Source organism: Dendrobium catenatum, unplaced genomic scaffold, assembly GCF_001605985.2.
Source record: "Dendrobium catenatum unplaced genomic scaffold, ASM160598v2 fragScaff_scaffold_998, whole genome shotgun sequence".
Lineage (NCBI taxonomy): Eukaryota > Viridiplantae > Streptophyta > Magnoliopsida > Asparagales > Orchidaceae > Dendrobium > Dendrobium catenatum.
In genome coordinates this window covers 1,514,005-1,533,366 of record NW_021319460.1, presented here as the reverse complement: position 1 = coordinate 1,533,366, position 19,362 = coordinate 1,514,005, and the positions used below count along the sequence as shown (strand labels likewise).

The following is a 19,362-nucleotide window of genomic DNA, read 5'->3' as shown; positions in this document are numbered from 1 at the left end:
TATATATTCTTACTATTTTTTAAAATAGCTCTCTAGTACAAACATTAATTATTCAAAAAAATTTAATGCTAAAAAATGGCTTTAAAAAACAGTAAGAAAGTTGTCCCAAACGAAATCTTAAACATCCAATCTCCTGCTTTTTGCATGATGCCACTAAACCCACTTATAGCATTTATTTATAACAAAGCAAGTTGATTAATATGATAAATTTGATAGAATAGCTAAAATTGTAATACAATTTACTAAATTGAATAATAATATAATAAAATAGTGCTTATATGTAAGCAACATAAACGAGTAATAAAAGAAAATCAAATGAATAAAAAAATTGATAATAATGAGAATATTTTATAGTAAAAATTATTATAAATATTAGATATTTACATGCATACCACTTTATTTCATACTATTTACATATCTAATATCTAAAATTTTAATAAACATGTCTACCACTCATAGAACAAATCGAGTGCATGAAATGAAATACGGTAAGGATGAAATATAGAAGTGATATATTTGATATTAAAATTTTACATAAGTGATAGAAATGTATATTAAAATTTTAGGTATCATATATGTAAATAGCATGAAATAAAATGTTATGCACATAAATCCTCTATTTTAATATTTATGTGCCAATGAATTATTCTAATATTTCTAAAACATTTTACAATATATCTTATATATTAATTTAGCTAGGCTTTATATCTACCATACAACTAATCATCCTCTTTTTCTCAACTTCCGCGAGATAAAAAAGCCTGTGGAGAACACCACCAGAGCCAAAGTAATGAACTTTTTATTTCTGTAGACTTTCTTTAACACATCATCTATGAATGCGCCATCCAACCAATCTAGCCAACCTTTGTCTTCCTCATTCCAACGCCAACTTCTCTTTTTGCTTTCTTTCTCCTTCGGTTGCTTCTCTCGCACTCTCGTCTCATGGCAATATCTTGGTTTCCTAGTCACAGCATCTTCCCAAGTCTCTTCCTTTTTGCCAGAGTCTTCTCTCTTATCTCCATCAAAACACTTATGCTTATCTTTCTGAATTGTTTCATGCTTCTCTTCAGTGTCCTGTTTCTCCTTCTGTACTATGTGTTCTTGCTTCTGGTAGAAAGTATAAATATTAGCTATAAATATTTAAGAGATAGTTAACGTAGAGATAGTATAATACCTTTATTTCATTAGGGTCTGCTTCATCTTTTCTTTTTTCCCAGATTGGCTCTTGCATGGCCATTTCTGTCTTCATTGGCTCTTCTTTCATCTCTTTAAGCACTGTTGATTCTTTCCTCTCCTCCTCGGCTGTCATTGGTTTCTCCTTTGGTACTACTGGTTTTTCCTTAATCTCTTTCAGAGGTTCTTCTTGTTTGCTTTCCTCTGCAAACATCTTTGATTTTTCCTTTAATGCAGATTCTTCTTTCTTTTCTTCCATTGCGTTTGGCTTCTTCTGCATTGCTGGTTCTGTTATCTTCTCATCAATGTGCTGCATTGCTTCGATTTTATCTTTGATCACTGCTTCTTCTTTCCTCTCCTCCTCAGCCAGCACTGGTTTCTCCTTTGGTACTGTTGGTTTTTCCTTAATCTCTTTCAGAGGCTCTTCTTCTTTTCTCTCTTCTACAACCATCTTTGATTTTTCCTTTAATGCCTGTTCTTCTTTCTTTTCTTCCAATCTGTTTGGCTTCTTCTGCATTGCTGCTTCTTTTATCTTTTCATCAATGCGCTGCATTGCTTCGCTCATTACCTGTTCATCTATTTTTTCTTTGATCTCCGGTTCATCTTTCTTCTTCTCCTCAGCAACCACTGGTTTCTCCTTTGGTAATGATAGTTTTTCTTCTTCTTTCCTCTCCTCTGTAACTATTTTTGCCTTCTCCTCTAATACTGGTTCTTCTTTCTTCTCTTCAGAAGGCTTAACAGCGATGATCTTTGGAATGGTTAAGGCAAGGATGTTGTTCTCTAATACTCCACTAATCTTTTCAAGGTTTGAATCTATTGGAACGTTGTAGGAGGACTCAAACCTAGAAAATCTGTTCTCACCCACCTGCTTTGTTCCTCGGACCGTTATCTTTCCGCTCTGGTCATATATGACATTAAAGTCCTCTGTTTTGAATACTTAAAAAAAAAATGGTTTGAATTTGTTAGTGTAGATTATACATTTTTCATTGCTTCACATTAAAAGAAAAATAAAAAATATTTGACAAAAATTTAATGAGATGAATTTCAAAATCCTTCATTTGAGAAGGATCAATTAATAATTTAGAGATCTATTTCAAATAAAATTTACTCGAATATCCTCTTTTAAAATTTTCATATGAAAAGAAATTTTAATAGAAATTTCAATAAAATTAATGCAAAGAAGAAGCAGGACGGAACCAGCTTTACTTTTGAGGGTGAGTAAAGCTGCTGTAAGGAGTATAAAGAATTAGCACAGATGGCGGGGGCTTTTAGTTGGTTCCATGGGAGGCGGAGTTCAAGCAACAATCCAATAAAGTATGAACGGGAGCAAAAATAGCTCACACATGAAACAAATGATTGGGCCTGTGTGAATTGGGAGAGATTATTACGTGCGAAGTCCGGATGGCAGAACTGTTTGATTTTTGTGAGTGTGCACAGTAAAATTGCAGTAAAAGCAATATTACTATTCACCACTACGCTTTTACTGCACAAACTCACAAAAAACTGGACGTAGATTCGGTTAGACTAAGCTTGTAATAATTTCTCGTGAATTGGTTCGCGGCTAGATTGGACAAAATTATTTAAGATAGGAAAAAAAAATTTACAGCGGAGGAAAATTTTCGAAATTGCCCTCCGTTATAAGCAAAACTCAATTTTGAGAGTGGACAATTGCTTACCCTCAAGTCAATGCAGTTCCACCCCTAAGAAGAAGCCAATGCACTGGGCTTTTAAAACAGATTTATATAAAAAATTGATTAATTATAAATCTCAAAATTTATATTTTGAATACAATTATAAAAATAATAAATAGATATGGATACTATTACTTTGAATTTTATTAATAAAAAAATTAATTTGCACAGTAATGGATTTCAACATTCAAAATTACTTCAAATGCTTCTTTTGAATAATCAGATTCATTGTTATAATAATCAAATAATTTTTAATTTATTTTTCAATAATCACAAATAGTTAATAGTAATTATATTCATAATTGAGAAATAAATATTATTTTATTAGTAAAATAAAATATTAATAATTCATTAAAAGCTTTCAAAGTATTCATAAACAACAACAAAATAACATTCTCTTATTGCAAATTTTTGAATTTTTTGACTTCATTTGGGATTGTTTTTTTACTGTTTCTTGAAGTAATTTTTTAATATAAAAAATTATTTTAAAAAATAGTAATAAAGGCATCCCAAATAAAACCATTATAAAAAATAATTAATTTTTATGTTTCAATTAAAGAAAAGTTCTTACCTTGGGGAAGATATAAACGGAGGATGTAGTTGGAGGGTTCTTGGATCCATTCTTCTCGTGGCTTGAAGTCATCAAATATGGGCTGAGGTGGTGGACGAACTCTCCTTTGGGGTCTCCTTGTAAGCATTTTTGCTTGAAGAACTGATATCGTAGGGCTTGGTTTATGATAAGAGAGAGTCGCTCACAAAGGCTTTTGAAGAGCTTTGGAGTTGTTGATGGATATATAGGAAGATTAATTACACTACAAACAATACCAAGTTTTTCTCTTGAATTAATGGTTTTCTTGTGGCCTCTTTATTCCATGAGGGTGTGAAAGAGAAGGTAAATGTTGTTCCTTGCGTTAGAAAGCTCCTAAAGTGAAGAAATCTTCTCTTTCAAGGGAGAGTGGTGGTGTACTTTAGATAGGATTTAAGTAAAATTTAGCACCATAGATTAAATTTAGTTGTAAAGAGAGTTTATTGTTTTGACATTGAAGAAAATTTCACACAAGTATAGATAACATAAGGTATGAGCATCTAATAAGAGATTTGAGAAATTTTACTTAAGAAAATACTTGGCAAACTTAACATGGTTCCACTAGTGAATGTCATATATTATAAATGACGAACTTTCCAATAATTTAAAAATACATTAACACAATATAGTAGATAAGAATGGTCGAAGATGTTCAACCCAACTCCATACAATATGCTATGCTAAAACTTAATTAATATGATTTTAGTATGTTGTAGTTACTAACATACACATCGTACCATCCATTTTCTTTTCAAATAGAATAGGTGCACCCAACGGAGACATATTAGGATAAAAAAACCTTTATCAACCAACTCGTGAAGCTCCTTATGTGTGATCCTATAAGGAGCATTATAAATTGGGTTCGTACCTATTTGATTAAAAAAAATGTTGTTGGAGTTTCGAAAAAGATTAATTTTCTTTAAGAATATTAAATTTCTAAAATTTTAATTTTAAGATCGAATACATTATTATGAAAGATTAATTTTAAGAATATTGAATTTATGAAATTTTAATTATATCACCTCGAAAGGTGAACATATCATTCCCTAATAAGTTCAAATTTCATAACTTTAAGTTCATCTTGATTATCATAGTCAGATTCAGAAACGAAACACATATGACCCCAAAGGGTCATAATGATATTCGATCTAGTATTTAACTATGCTAATCTAGATAAAATGATCATTAATTTCATAATCAAAGTTATGATAATAGAATGATGTATCTTCACGAGGAAAGATGATATTGTATATTATCGATCATTTGAAAATGATGATAATGATATCATAGTATTTGATTTTCACAAAGATAATCAGTTACAATTTTGAAAACTTGATTTTGAAAATTAATCTGAATTTCTAAATCTCCTAAGAGCGTAAGCCCTCGTAGATAATTACATCATAAAAAATAGGAGTTTCCTACGAATACTCTCGAATAAGATAGTGGTAAAATTTTCATTTAGAATTCAAAGTTTGATATCAAAGAAGTGAGGATTGAAATTCAACGGGGATTGGATCAAATTAGAACACTTATTTATGGAGGCCAAAGGAAAAAAAAGTAGGAGGTAATTGGGATTCTGAAACAATTTAGAAATACCTCAATTGACCCTATATCTTGGGCTTAAAGTTTGATTGAAAGATTTAAGTTAAATTGCCAATTTTATTAGATGGTTTGGATTCAATTCCCGATTATTAAGGTCTTATAGCATGAGCCTACCTCAGAATCTAAATCTAAATTGGGTAATGAAAATCAATGACTCGAACCTAACAAATAAAATGCAAAATCTGAACTTATTCCGGACAGAATTAGGGAACCAGCTAACCACCTAAGCACTTTAAAACCATGAATCTGGTCTTTAATGAAAGAGTAGGTAGGGACATTTAATTAAGTTCAATTTGAGGAATTGGGGGCGACATATAAAGCAAATCCTAATTTGCCCCTTAACATATGTTGGGTATTATGAAACTTGAAATAAACTACAATTTATTTTTTTAGATACTTTTTAATTTATATCTAATACAATGCATACAAATTGACTCAATTAAAATGCATAAATTTGAATGAAGCATTTTAAAAAATCAAGTGTTTGATTAAAAAAAGGTTACAGTTTTAAAATATTAATTTTCTTTGGAAAAGATTAATTACTAGAATTTTAATTTTAAAATTGAGCGCTTCAGTATGAATAATATAACGCCTCAAGAGATGAATATATCGTTCTCTAATGCGTTTAAATTACAAAACTTTGAATTCATCCCGATTATAGTTGTCAAACTCAGAGAAAGATGATATATGGCCCCAGAGAGTAAAAATAAAATTTGATCGACTATTTGACTATATTAATATGGATAAAAGGTTCATTAATTTATAATTAAAATTATTATAGTAGAATGATATATCTTCCTAAAGAAAGAAGTTATCTTTTACTATCAATCATTTGAATATGATGATAATGATCATTAAATTTGATTTTCCCCAACATAATTAATTGAAGTTTTGAAAATTTTAATTTTTAAAAAATTTATTTGATATGGGTTTCTAAATATCTTATGAGTGCAAGCCCTCATAGTTAATTAAATCATAGGAAACTAAAATTTACTACGAATACTCTCGATTAAAATAGTGGTAGTTAGAAATTTTATTTTTGAGATTTCAAAGCTTGATGTCAAATGAGGTGAGGATTAGAATTTTTAAATGGGATCGAATCAAAGTTGATCACTTATTTCTAGAATCAAAGGAGGAAGAATAAGAGGCACCCGGGATTCTGAAATAATTTAGAAGTATCCTAGTCTATCATAAGTATTGGACTTGAATTTGATTTAAAGATATTTAGGTCTAAAAGGTAAATTTTATTAGAATGTTGGGATTAGATTCCCAGAAGGCTGAGGTCATATAGCCTGAGCGTGCCTTAGAACCTTAGTCTAAATTGGGTATTAAAAATTTATAGCCCAAACTTAGCTAATGCAATGCAAACCTGTACTTATCCCAACTTGGATTAGGGGCCAGCTAAACCACCTAGGTGCTTCAAAATCGTATATCTGATCTTTTATAAAAGAGTGGTTAGGGACGTTAATTTGATTGAGTTTAAGGAGTTGGGACCGACATCTATAATATATCCTAATTTAGCCCCTTGATATATGTTGGGTGATTAAAGCTTAAAGTAAATGCAATTATAGATTTAGACACTTTTAAATTTGTATCTAAAGTAATGCATACAAATCTACTCGATAAATACTTATAATTGGAATGAAGCAGTTTTTAAATAAAAAAACTTAAACAAATTTTTATTTTAGAGAATGTACATATCATAGGCTAGGTGGTGTGCCAAAATACATAGGTGAGAAGGTGTCTATTCAAGGAAGAGAAGATTTGATATGAATGCATGAGAGACACTCGATAGTGTCGGGCTTACTTCTTAAAGCGTTAGAGTTTTTTATATGAGCTAAAAATGTTTAATTTATTTAAGTAAAAGAATTTTCAATTGTACCCTCACGAGTCTCCGATCAAATTCCAGGCTAAATCAAAATCAACATATAAGAAATAAAGTTTAAAAAACATATAATTTCTACTGTATAATTAATTAAATAAATAAATTAAATTTAAATACTCAAATTGAATGGTCATGTGGCAAGTGCCACTTAATATTATAAATCAAGGTTTACATGAATGTAAAGTGGTCGGGTACCACTAACAATAAGCTCATATTTTTAATCCTAAGAGTCAAGTGACTTTAAGAATGGATCGTTAGGTTCTGATATCCAAATAAAAAGAAACTCCATTGGAATGGAGTGTTATCTTTTTATTTTTTGGATATTCTAAAATCATCTTAATTTAGATCTCGAAATGGAGAGGGACTCTCCCCTAAGGGATGTCCCTTCCTCTTTGGATTTCAAATTGGGTGCTATATCATTTCAAATTGTCACTTTGACATTTATAACTCAATGCATGAATTAAATTACATTTAAAAAATTAAAATTTAGACTTGAACAACCTATAGGGTTATCCTAAATAGTTATAATTAAATCAGACCAAATAGTTAATATTAATAAAAAAATTAAATGCTTAAATTACACCCACACTTATCCATGCTCTTTTTATTTTGAAAGGGGGGCTTAGAACAGCGAGCACCTATGGTAATTTAATATTTATGATTTTTGTCCCCTTTTATTTTTAAATATCCTATATGATCATGACAACCTATATAAGATTTAATTAACAAATAAATCATCCCTAACTTAGCGATAAATCTTACGCCCATCAATTATATCATAGAGTGCATAAATTAAGTAAACAATAAATCAATCTAAACTGACAACCAGCATGCAGTGAAAACTAAGGAAAACTTAACACACAGTAGAAAAGTAAATACCTACCTAGCCTAAGACTAGAATTGGTTATCATAGCAAACTACCTAAAATGTGTGAGGTAGGCTGTGTGGGTTGGATATGTCCCATATAGGATAATTGGTTAAAGTTGTTTAAAGTTCTAGTTGCTTGAAGGCTCAAAGGATTTAAGTTTGAGTTTCAATATTAATGGCTTAATATTGATCATGATTTCAAAATGTATTTTGAATATTGATTGATTGCCACTTTTGTTGCTCACTGAGACCGTAAAGTTTATTTCACCTTTCTTAGGGCAAAATTAAAAGCCTCGTAGATTTTGGTTACCTAGTGGTAACTGGTATAATTAAGTGATTTGACTTGATTAAAATTTGAAGGTTGATAAATTTTGATTAAGGATGATTTATTACTAAATTTAAAGTTAAATTAATATTTTTTAAAAGTAAAGTATTTTGTAGAGATTTGTATTTAAGCATTTAAATCTTTCACACAAAGCCTTGTTCTTAATGTACTGAAAGTATCAAAGACTAGTGGTTTTGTAAAAATGTCTACAAGTTGATTTTCTGTTGTAACATGAATGAGTTCAATTTCTTCTTTGGATACATGATCCCATATGAAATGATGTCTGATGTCTATATGTTTGGTTCTTGAATATTATATAGGATTTTTAGAAATGCTAATAGTACTACTATTATCACAATAAATGGGAATAGTGAGTATTGTTAATTCTAAATCAATCAACTATTATTTCAACCAAAGTACTTGTGCTACACAACTTCCTAATATAATGTATTTAGCTTCAGCAGTAGATAGGGCTACTGAATTTTATTTTCTACTTGACCAAGAGACTAAAGAATTTTTAATAAATTGATAGGTTCCAGAAGTGCTCTTTCTTTCAACCCTACAACCTATAAAGTCAGAATAGGAATATCCAATTATTTCAAATGAAGAGCTAAACTTAGGATACCAAATTCCTAAGTTCTGAGTTCCCAACAAATACCTTAAAATTTTTTTTACTGTTATCAAATGTGATTCTTTTGTATCTGATTGAAATCTAGCACATAAACAAACACTAAACATGATATCGGGTCGACTAGATGTCAAGTAAAGCAAAGATCCAATTATCCCTCTAAATTTCTTTTGATCAACAGATTTTTCCCTTATGATCCTTATCCAACTAAACTGAGGAACTCATATGTGTATTAATAGGTTTAGCATTATCAATTTCATACTTTTTAAGAATGTTCTTAACATATTTAGACTGACTAAGAAATATACTCTCCTCAATTTGCTTAATATTAAAGCCTAGAAAGTAACTCAAATCTCTTCTTAAACTCATTTCGAATTCACTAATCATTATTTTAGAAAAATTATCTTAAAGATTTTTATTTGTAGATCCAAAGATGATATCATCAACATAAATTTGTACAATGAGCATATCCTCTCCCAATTTCTTCAAAAAGAGAGTTGTGTCCACACTCCCTTTTTCAAAAGATCTCTCAAGTAGGAAGGTGCTCAATCTCTCAAACCAAGTCCTAGGTGCCTATTTCAATTCATATAATGCCTTTTTCAATTTGAAAATGTGATTTGAGTGTTTAGAATTTTCAAAACCTGGAGGTTGTTCTACAAAAATATCCTCTTGAATTATCTCATTTAAAAAGGTACTTTTAACATCCATTTGATATAGCTTAAATCCTCTAAAACATGCAAAGGCTAAAAAAATCATAATTACTTTAAGTCTAGCTACAGAGGCAAAAGTCTCCTAAAAATTAATCTCTTCAATCAAATTATACCCCTTAGCCACCAATCTAGCCTTATTTCTAATAACTACTCCTGACTCATTCATTTTGTTCTTGAATACCCACTTAGTTCTAACTACACTTTGATCCTTTGGCCTTGCAGTTAATTCCCAAACTTCATTTCTTATAAATTGATTTAATTCTTCTTACATAGCCAATATCTAAAATTCATTCGAAAGTGCTTGATTAATATTTGTGGGTTCTATCATTGAAATTAAAGGCTGATTGATTGACTTCTTTGTTCAATCCATGCCTAGTCCTAACACCCTCACTAGGTTCTCCTATAATCAACTCCTTTGGGTGGTTTTTAGAAAATCTCAAATCTTTAGGCATAGGGTATTTTATCTCCAAATTTTCTTCCAAATTTATTTTCTCAATCTTTTGGGAGTTAATCTCTACCTCTTCCTCTTCAACAATTGCTTCTTTCAAAATTCCAAATTCATCAAATACAATATGTGATTTCTTCAATTACCAAAATTCTTTTATTGAATACTTTATAAGATTTTCTAACATTTGAGTATCCTATAAAATTCTTTCATATGATTTTGGATCAAATTTTTCTAAGGCAGATTTTTCATTGTTATATATGAACACCTTACATCCAAAAATATACAAATGTGATAAATTAGGTGTTCTTCCCTTTAGTAATTCATAGGGTATTTTATTTAAGTTTGATCTAACATTTACCCTATTCAGAACATAACATGTTGTGCTCACTGCCTCAACTCAAAAATATTTTGGAAGTGAATATTCTACCAATATGGATCGAGTGGCTTCTATTAATTTTCTATTTTTTCTTTCGACTATCCCATTCTGCTGAGGGGTTCTAGGTGTAGAAAAATTATGATCAATTCCTTTCTCCTTACAAAAATTCTCAAATTTTTTATTTTTAAATTATCCTTCATGGTTACTTTGAATAGTAATAATCTCCCATCTTAGTTTCCTTTGAATCCAAGTCGAAATATTTCTAAATTCTTCAAATGATTCACTCTTATGAAATAGAAATCTAACACATGTGAATCTTGAGAAATCATCCATAATCATAAATCTGTATACCTTCCCTCCTAGACTTACAGTTCCAACCAGTCCAAAAAGATTCATATGTAAAATCTCCAATGGTTTACTAGTTCTAAGATTCTTATTGGATTGAAAAAGAGGACTTCACCTATTTTCTTAATTGGCATGCATCACCAAGGTGGTCTTTAGTAAATTCCAATTTTGGTATACCTCTTACTAAGCTCTTTTGGGTAATCCTCCTAAGGTTTTTCATGCTAGAGTGACAAAGTCTCATATGCCAAAGCCATGACTCATCAGAAATTATTTTTAGATAAAAAATAGTTAAAGTTTTAATGCAATTCAAGTCTAGCATATACACATTATTTTATATCATTCAAAATATCATTACCATTTAGGCTTAATATGCATCTTATAGGAAAAAATTTTATACAATAACCTTTATCACATAGCTGACTAATACTTAAAAGATTATGTTTTAAGCCTTCTACCAATAAAACATTTTCTATAAAAAAAGTTTTTAAGATTTCCAATCATACCTGACCCTACCACCTTCCTTGTGGTGTTATCTTCAAGTGTCACATTGCCTCCACTCCTGGCTTCCAACGATATGAATTGTGTAGTATCTCTAGTCATATGTTTTGAGCAATCGCTGTCCAGGTATCATATGCTCTCACAAGGCCTTATGTCAGAGCAATCTTACAAAAATATCAAATATTAGACTTGGGAACCCAAACAAGTTTGGTTTCACCTTTTTGTAAATTATAAACATATGCATGTATGATATATCTAGGTTTATGCATTTTAAGTTTTCACACCAAATGAGTTTTCTTCTTCAATGTACAAGTGTGAGTTATATATCCAATCAATCCACAATTATGATATTTGACTCCTAGAAAAGGGTTTCTTAATCTTCTATAGTTTCTCTATCTATTTATGGATTGCATAAATTTAGGATACAAATTACGATTGGTGAAATCTTCAAGTCTTGGTGGTATTCTATTATCCTCGAGATCTTCAATTTTTCAGTTTATAAAATGAATTCATATTTTCCAATATACGATTTGTATAATTTACTTGATACATCTTGCTCTCAAATTCATCCTTATTATTTTTTATTTCTTTTTGAAGTTCTAGATAGGATGATTTAAATCTTTCATGGTTCTTATTCAAATCGTCAAACTCATCAAGAAATTTCATGTGGTTATATCAATTAAAGCATGATCTTTCCTAAGGATCTCCTTTTCTCTTTGTAGTTCAAAATATTCTAAGTTCAGACTAGCATGCATTTTCTTTAACTTTTTATATGCATCATGTATGCATTCAGATACATCAAAAAGTTCATTGTAAGACAAGTCACATACCTCTTCTTGATCTGACTGATCAAGATTATCGGCCATTAAACATAGATAAGTAACTTCCTCTTCCTTTTTAGCTGCTAACGAGTCTGAAGCTGAGTCCGCCCAGAAAGTTCTTTGAAATTTCTTCTTGCCCTTCTTCACAATTAGTTTCTCCTCTTCCTTCTCCTTGCTATGAGTGGCTTTGAGTTTTGGACAATCTGACTTAATGTGTCCAGGTTTCCTACACTCATAACAAATAACATCATTTGAAACCTAGATATTTCTATTAAATTTATCTCGATTCCATTATTGGCATCTCTTTTGCTTCCTCTTCAGAAAGTTTCTAAACTATTTAGTCATCAGTGCAATATCATCTTCATCCTCATATTATGAGAGTTCACTCTCTAACTCTTCTACTTTCAGTGCTATATTTTTCTCCCTTTGTGATTCACCTATATCAATCTTTCTTTGACTCACCCCTTGCTCGTAAGCAATTAGTGATCCAAAAAGATTGTCAATAGAGTAAATGTTTAAACTTTAGACTTTATAATTGCAGTTATTTTAGCATCATAAGCAGTAGGTAAGCAACGAAGTATTTTATTAATCATTTTTGCATTCGTTAATTCCCTACCTAATGCATGTAAAGAGGTGACTATTTGTGTGACTCTTGTGTACATGTTAGAAATGGATTCATTGGGTTTCATGTGAAGTAGTTCATAGTCATGCAACAAGATAATAAGTCTGAATTGTTTAACTTCATTAGTCCCCTCATAAGTTATACAAAGTCTATCTCATATGTCATTTCCACTCTTACAAGTAGAAACCCGCATGTAATTTTCAGATTTAATAGCACAAAAGAAACTATTCAAGCATTTGACATTTAGTTGTGCTAAATCACGTTCTTTTATTGTCCAGTCCGCAAAAGGGAGTTTCAACTCTAACTCCGTCAACTAATTTAGTTGGTTTTGTATACCCTTCCTGAACTAAGATCCACATATGATAATCAAGTGACTGTAAAAATATAGACATACGTATTTTCCAAACATCAAAAGGAATATTGTCGAATAATGGAGGTCTAGTTATAGAGTAACCCTCATGTGTGTTTTAGTTTCCAAATATAGTCATAGTCGTTAATCAAAAAGTAGTCTAAACTTATTATTTTGAAACAATACTCTGATACCACTTGTTGAAACTTGTTAAATATGAATTAGGTTGTTAGACCTAAGCTTATGTCCCAGCGGCTAACCAAGAGGGGGTGAATTGGTAATTTAAAATTTTTTCTTTTATAATTTTAAATCAATTCAATGTTTAATGAAATTTTCTGAAAAGATTTTTCAAACACAGATCAAATAGAAATAGTAAAGTAAAAAGGCAGCAGCGAAAAATAAAAAGACACAAGATTTATAATAGTTCAGTCAGACATGACCTACATCCACTCCCAGAAGTCTCCCACTTCAGCTATTGCACTATTACCACTTAGTGTCTCTCCTTTTTCCCCCACAGCAAGGCAGAGAGCCTTTACAAAAACTCTCTTCCACCACTACCTGGTGTGATAGAGAATCGTCAACCTTTTACACCTTCCAAGTGTAGGCAGAGTACCTCCCACTATTCATATTCTCCAAGTGTAGGCAGAGAATCTTCCCACTGTTCACACTCTCTAAGTGCAGGCAGAGAACATTTCCGCTATTCACACTCTCCAAGTATAGGTAGAGAACCCTTTGTCCTTTCACACTTCTCCAAGTGTAGGCAGAGAACCCTTCCGTTGTTCACACTCCTCGAGTGTCGGCAGAGAACTGGATATCCTTGACAAGATCTTCTCATGAGAAATATGGAAGGACAAGAGAAAAGAGTGATAATCACAATTCACAAACGAAGATCCTTACCTTTGAGTACCAAGTGAACACTTCAGACTCTAGTAGTAAGAAATCTCCTTCAAACACTCTCTGCTTCAATCTCTCTTCAGTTTGCATAAAGACCAGTGGACAAAAAGATTACAAGATAGTTTTAAGTGGACCTTTTATAATAAAGACACAAAAAACCGTCCAAAAACTATAATTTTTCATATCTGTGTGTACTCGATCATCCCGTATGATTGAAATTCGTACGTACGAATAGTGTAAAAACTGTTGCATACAAACTCTATGTGCATTGGTACAATATGACTTTGTACCCTCTCATCGTCCCGTACGAACATAGTTAGTCCGATACGAACGGTTATTTTCAAGCTTCGTTGAAATAAAATTACCGACAGTCTATATGTTTAAGGAACAGAGAACATCGTCCGGGGATGAATGTACAAGTTCGTCTAGATGAACAGTACGAAGCATGAGTTCAAAGAACATCGTCTGGGGACGAACTGGGCAAAATCATATGGACGAACTGTTTAAGTTTAGAATACATAGGACATCATCCAGGGATGAATGAGACAATTCATCTGGATGAATAGTATGAATGAGAAATCAGAGAACATCGTCCAGGGATGAATGGGGCAATTCGTCTGGATGAATAGTACAAATGAGAAATCAGAGAACATCGTTCAAGGATGAATGGGGTAATTCATCTGGATGAATGGGGTAATTCATCTGGATGAATGGGGTAATTCATCTGGATGAACAGCATGAAGTGAGAAATCAGAGGACATTGTCTAGGGACAAACTGGGTAAATTTGTCTAGATGAATAGCACGAAGTGAGAAATCAGATAACATCGTCCACGGACAAACTGGGTAAATTCGCCTGGATGATCAGGACTTAAAAAATTTTTCTCACTTTCTATTTGTTCCATTGCTCTCCAAGGGGTATAACTGACCTAATCGTCCCGTACGAACTTGGTTCATCCCGTACGATCAATATAAGAATTTTTAACGTTTAAAGATCTCCCCCAGTATGCGTGTGCTAAGTTATTCAATTACAATCACACTCTATCTAACTCAAAGATGAACAAAATATAGACTCCAAATTACAAAATATTATAATCAGATCTTTATTTGAAGTCTTCAACAATCTGGAGTATGATTTCTCTGAAATGTAAGTAAACACAAGAGCCAAAAATATTTCTTCCAAAATGTGTTAGGAGAAATTACTAATCAATACAATAATATTTAGAATCATCAAAATAACAAGTTGCAAGAATATAAAATATTTAAAAGCTAAGTAGCAACTCTTTTAACAAGAGATCCTCGCCTTTGGGTAACCTTGTAAACCCTTCATAAATTCCACTTGTAATATCTCTCTCCACACTCTTAAACACTCTCACACTTGCTCTCAAAGAAAAAATGAAAAAGGATTTGTTCTGTATAGTTTTTAAGGACTTTATATATGAAAGACATGAAAAACTATCCTGAAAATTGAAATTTTCAATTTTGATTGTCCATAATCGTACAGTACGATCGACGATCGTGTATAGTCAAAGTTCAAAATTTTTTTGTATGATGTTGTACAAACCATTTTTATACTTTGGTAGTCATCTGTATGAATTGTCATTGTACATTATAATTAGTTTAAAATTGAACAAGATTATCCAGTATGATTCAATATGAACTGATTTCATACTCTTGATAACATACTGTATGAAATATATATCGTACAGTATGATCAGTTCTAATCAAACCATGTTTCCTTTGGTACGAAAGTAGATGAGTCCATTTCGTATCCTGGAAGTTGTCTCTATGATCCTAGGGTCATACAATACAAAAAGTTCAAAAAAATTTACATATTTGTATGGATGAAAAGATATGCAATCATTTCATACTCTAGACGTCATCTGTATAAACCTAAGATTGTATAGTATGCATAGTTTAAAAAAAATTGGATGTTCATTAAGACAAACTTTACGTATTTATTTCATACTCTGGATGTCATGTATACGAAGGTAACTTCATACAGTACAAACAAGACTTAGAAAAATTTACTTGATATGGTTTGATTAAATGCTTTCTGGAGAAACGATCTAGATAAATCGTCCCGTACGATTACAATTCGTATAGTACAATTAGTTTTAAAAATTATAAATTTTTACACTCCCATAATGTGTGTGTGCATGATTACCCAATTACAATCACACTCTCTCAGACTCAATAAAAGTATAAAAAAGTACATACTCCAATTACGATAGACTCTAATCTAATTTATCTTGAAGTCTTCAATAGTTTGAAGTATGATTTCTCTAAAATGATAGTACACACAAACAATAAAAATAATATATCCAAATATGCTAGGAGAAATAGTAATCAAACAATAATATTTGGAATCATAAAAAATATACATGATATGAAAACTAAGTTACAACAGTATGCTTCATAAATATGGAAAGATAAAGGGCACCATCGAACAACCTATATGGATTCCATCAATTATAGAGTGTTCATGAAGTAGTTAAGTATCTTAATGATGTCAAAAATAAGTGATATTTGACCCATTGGATTCATCTCATTATCCGCTTGATTTCATTATAATCATGTTATATTTAAAGATCATTTGATCATCTAATTTGTGCTTTGAAGCTTTTAAACATGCTCGAGTATATTGCTTTAGGCCCATTTGGGCATGGATTGATTGATTTTGGTGTTGTTGGATTCATCTATTTATAATAATTAATTTGATTATAAGTTCTATGAAATTAGAGTTCAATGATCCTATATTTAATTTTAGTAGTTTTAAACTTGAATATTCCATGAGATTTATGCTTAATTAAGATAATTTTTTGTGATGAATCAATTTCATTATAGACTCCTCATTTCAATATATTTGTTTGGTTCTTATGATCTGGTCTTGAGTATAATCTTAAATTATTGATTTTTCGGACCTTTGCTTGATACCAATATGATTCTTTTGATTCAAATATATTGTCATTTTATTTTCTTTTAAAATATTTGAGGGGTCATATACTTTCCATCCTGAATTATTAGTTTATATGATGTAAAATATATTAGTTTTTAAAGAATGAATATAATATTTTATATTTTGATTGAATTTTCTTATTCATTTATTTCTAATCATCCATATATAAAACATTTATAATCATTTGAGAAATCATAGACGTTTATGATCCTATAATGGTGGAGCTAGTTGCATTACTACACTAGTACTAATTTTAAGATAAGGTTGAAGGATTTAGGCCCCAACACTTAGGATTGGAGAAATAATTTAGAGTACTTAAATGATGTAAACATTCCTAAGAAAGTGACATTATCAAAGTTAATAATTATTTTTACCTTTTTTCCTCATTTTGAAGTACGTATCTATACTACAGCAATAACAACAATATCAAGCCTTTATCGCACTGCATTGGGTCAGCTACATGAATTCTTAAGCATTATGTCCTATTAAGAGTCAAATTCTCATTTAAATCTTAATACATCATAAAAAATTGTTGTTGCAATTCAGGCTCCCGAGTTTATAATTTTGATGATAACAAACATTACTGATTGCATCTTTATATCTCCTAACATTTGTATTGTGTAAAATGATTAATTATGTAATTAAAGTTATTTCAACTAATCATACTAGACGATTAAGATCATACATGACGATCAGTTGAAATCATGAATTTAGCTGCCAATCATTAAGCAATATTTTGTAATACAAATTATATATTAATCGTACTGTATGATAGATATTGTACTATATAATATAATTAAATCTTGCCTAAATTAATCATGTAATTGGGGATCAAATTTGTATTAATTGGTCTAGTAAGATTGTACTATACGATTGGATAAATCATACTATATGACCTAATCTTTGCATGGGATGATATTTTATTGTCACCAATCATACTAGATGATAATCCAATTTGATTGAACTAATAGTACTATACAATAATCATATCGTATTGAAAGATCAGCTCAAATACATAAATTGATCATATAGCTCTTTACAATTTATACATTTTTAAGAGGGATATTTTGAACTAATTGAACCGTATTATCTGGGATTGTACTATAAGATTAGAGATGACAAAATTGATCTTTAGGGTTTTTCTAAGCCCTATGTTTAAACTTATCATAAGACTTTGTATGAGTCTTTTTTCCATTCACTGAGTTATTTCTTCTGAAGAAAGTTTGAAGAGAGAGCCTAAAACTTTAGAGAGAAATGATAGAGTTTTTAAGAGAGAGAGAGAAGATCCTTGTAGGTTACAAGTGATTGTAAGAGCAAGTTTAACATGATTTTTCCAGCAAACTTGCACCTAAGTTCCAATATGTATCAAGGTTTATCTTGAGGGAAGCTTTGGGAAGAAAATCTCTTTGGCATTGAAGGACCTAGCTACTCCGCCACACCGTGGAGGTGAAAGTAATTTCAGGTTCTCTACCTTCATCATGAGGGTGAAAAAGGATTCCAATTTCTCTTCCTTCACCAGGATGGCGAAAAGGATTTCAGGTTCTTGCCTCACCAGGAATGTGAAAAGGATTCTAGGTTATCTACCTCTCTAAGAATTTTAGGTAATCTTCCTCACTAGGAGGGTGAAAAGGATTACAGTCCTGTGACGTACCGTGTTAGTGTAAGAGATTTTGTAAGGGCTTATATACCTTACTGTGGGGGCTAACGGAGAGACACTATAGTGATAGTGTAATACTCAGAGTGGAGGACTCCGGGGAGTAGATGTAGATCATGATTTGACCGAACCACTTTAAAATTTTGATGTTTTTATTTTGATTTTGATTTTTTTTTTTTGCATTTTTACTTTTCACATTTAATTTTTTATTATAACTGCTTGGTGAAAATATGTGATAGCTATTTTTTGTTGTGTTAATTAGAATATCATCATTGTTATTGGATCTTCTTAAAAATTAATTAACTTCCACATCAAAGTGAAAGTATTGCATTCGTATTAGTGGGCTTAAGGACAAGTTATCCTAGGCTTAAAATTCCTTATCAAAATTTTAATTGCCTTAATCAAGCATAAATCTTAAGGCATATTAAAGTTGGAAGCTTCAAAAATTAAATTTGGGACCATGTACTCCAATTTCAGTAAAGTTATAGTCAAATCAAACGTCTCAAGAAGACAAACCCAATGACACAAAAATTAGTTCAATTTAAGCTCAAATGAGTTCAAATCAAGGGACCAAAACATATTTGGAAGCTTCACAACATTAATTGGATGACCATATGTTATCGAAATATATTATGCTTATAGTTGAATAGAGCGTCTCGACGAGAATAATACAACAAGCTGAAGACTGCTTAATTCTAACATATTTAAGGCACTTAAATGCTTGACTAATGCTCTATAATTGAGAGAACTAATATGAGTTGTCTGGCCGAGCACTGCGAATTTATTCCAGATCTTCTCCATATTTATGCAGCATACCACGCTAAAAAAAATCTATAAATAGATCCGACCTTCCCATATGAACGGGGGCTTGACCTTTTTGGTTGGAGATGAAGATAGCTCTAAGGCTTCAAGGATCCTAAATTTCCACCCA

At 31.0% G+C, this 19,362-nt stretch overlaps 1 protein-coding gene across 1 annotated transcript; it reads right to left on the bottom strand.

Moving 5' to 3' along the window:
- Nucleotides 1–723: 723 nt before the first annotated feature.
- Nucleotides 724–3,562, bottom strand: LOC110106697 (golgin subfamily A member 6-like protein 22). Its single transcript, XM_028697813.1, has 5 exons — nucleotides 3,436–3,562; nucleotides 1,799–2,109; nucleotides 1,646–1,741; nucleotides 1,175–1,555; nucleotides 724–1,107 (listed from the first exon to the last, which is right to left on the bottom strand). The coding sequence occupies exons 1-5, from the start codon at nucleotides 3,560–3,562 to the stop codon at nucleotides 724–726; spliced, it is 1,299 nt and encodes a 432-aa protein (XP_028553646.1).
- Between the last annotated feature and the right edge of the window lie 15,800 nt (nucleotides 3,563–19,362).